The 1,496-nt window shown below is 42.1% G+C and overlaps 1 protein-coding gene across 1 annotated transcript in view; it reads right to left on the bottom strand.

Annotated features, from left to right (window-relative positions):
* Positions 1 to 278: 278 nt before the first annotated feature.
* LOC112088396 overlaps positions 279 to 1,496 on the bottom strand; it is a 2,112-nt gene continuing 894 nt past the window's right edge. The window contains exons 2-3 of the mRNA XM_024158666.1: positions 1,108 to 1,488; positions 279 to 788 (exon numbers count right to left, since the gene is read on the bottom strand). Of these exons, the coding sequence (XP_024014434.1) occupies positions 279 to 788; positions 1,108 to 1,488 (891 nt within the window). The remainder of the gene's footprint in view (positions 789 to 1,107; positions 1,489 to 1,496) is intronic.

The raw sequence follows: 1,496 nt of genomic DNA, 5'->3' as shown, positions 1-1,496 counted from the left end.
CAAACCTTTTGAAACTAAGATCGGGTGACTGATACGATCACATACTGATCATGCAACCACCCATACTCCTTTCTCGGCCAGCTTTCTTTAGGGGTCATTAGTGTCAGGTAAAATTCTCCTCCTGCATATGGACACTCCAACTGTTTTTCTCTGAAAAATGACATAGACATACCAGACTCCGAAGTAAGTCTACCAACATACCTAATAAGTCTACTATATAAAACAAATAGGTCTACCAAATCAAACAAGTAAGTCTACCATGGAAATTTAAAACTGACTTACGCTTCAAAAGCTACGTAGCGGGTTAGATTATCCAGTATTCGACTGTCCACCGCTTCAAAAGGATCATACCTCCCAGGAGGGGGACCTGCTGGGTCCATGATGCGTCTCACCACTGAGTTACCAAGGTAGGGTGAAACCTGGGTCGGTGCAAGGCTGCGTCCCCTTTTTTCCTTCTCAGCAGGTGGATTTTTTGCATGTTCCACCAGCTTTTCTAAGCGTTTCTTCATAGCTTCAATCGCTGAGTCGTCTTCGTCTAGCAGGGAAGGGATCTGTACTCGTCTAGACTGTAGTGGGCGTGAAACGTCGCTTATATTGATTATCTGGCTTTCTTCGTTTTTGTCTTTTAAATCAGCTTTTGACTTTGTGCCCGATTTATTCTTCTCTTTAGGATCAGCAGGTTCTTTTTTCACTTTGGTTACAGTCTTTCCTCTCGACGCTGGGGTTCTAACAACTCTTGCAACAGGAAAACCTGGCTCTGATGTTTCCTGCATCTCCATCATCCACGACTGCTTGGCATGTATAGTAATATCACATCAGTCAAACCAAATAATAACATAACTAAATCTACCTAAAAATCTACCGAATTAATTATAAATCTACCTAATATAAATATCACTGCCATAAATCTACCACATAAAGTTAGTCTTGTATTCCAAGAAAACATTAAAAGTCTACTATGCAGGAAAAGTTTTAAAAAAATCATCAATACAAGTCTACAAAAGTAAAAAAGTATTTCGTACAAATCTACCATAAAGGAAAGGAAAACGATCTGTTTAAACATAGTTGAATGTTGTCTCCATGACATTAGAAGAGAGACTTGCGTACCGGATCCTTTTCCACAGCTCCCGTTCCCGTTCCTGCTCCACCTCCCGTTGACGTTCCTGCTACTGGCGCTGCTGCTGGAGGAGATGCCTTTGCTCTAGGGGTTTTCGGTGAGGTTTTGGATTCTGCATCACCGGCATTATCATCATTGTTACCATGGTCGTTGTCAACATTGTTCCCAGAATTCGCCATGGCCTCCTCTTTCTCTTCATGTTTATCCTCGATAACGGCAATCCTCTTATCCAGGTGGTCTATACGAATTACAGCACTGCTGACATTGTTGTTTAGCAATGCTACCGTCGTTGATAAACCATTGATTGCCATGAGGATCTCATTCGTCCTATCCTCCTTCTCCACAGCGGGCTCTTTCTTCTTGCTCTCGTTCTCTCTTT

Source organism: Eutrema salsugineum, unplaced genomic scaffold (genome assembly GCF_000478725.1).
Source record: "Eutrema salsugineum unplaced genomic scaffold, Eutsalg1_0 scaffold_14, whole genome shotgun sequence".
Classification (NCBI taxonomy): Eukaryota; Viridiplantae; Streptophyta; class Magnoliopsida; order Brassicales; family Brassicaceae; genus Eutrema; species Eutrema salsugineum.
The sequence above is the reverse complement of the archived record's forward strand: the minus strand, read 5'-3'. Positions and strand labels throughout refer to the sequence as shown.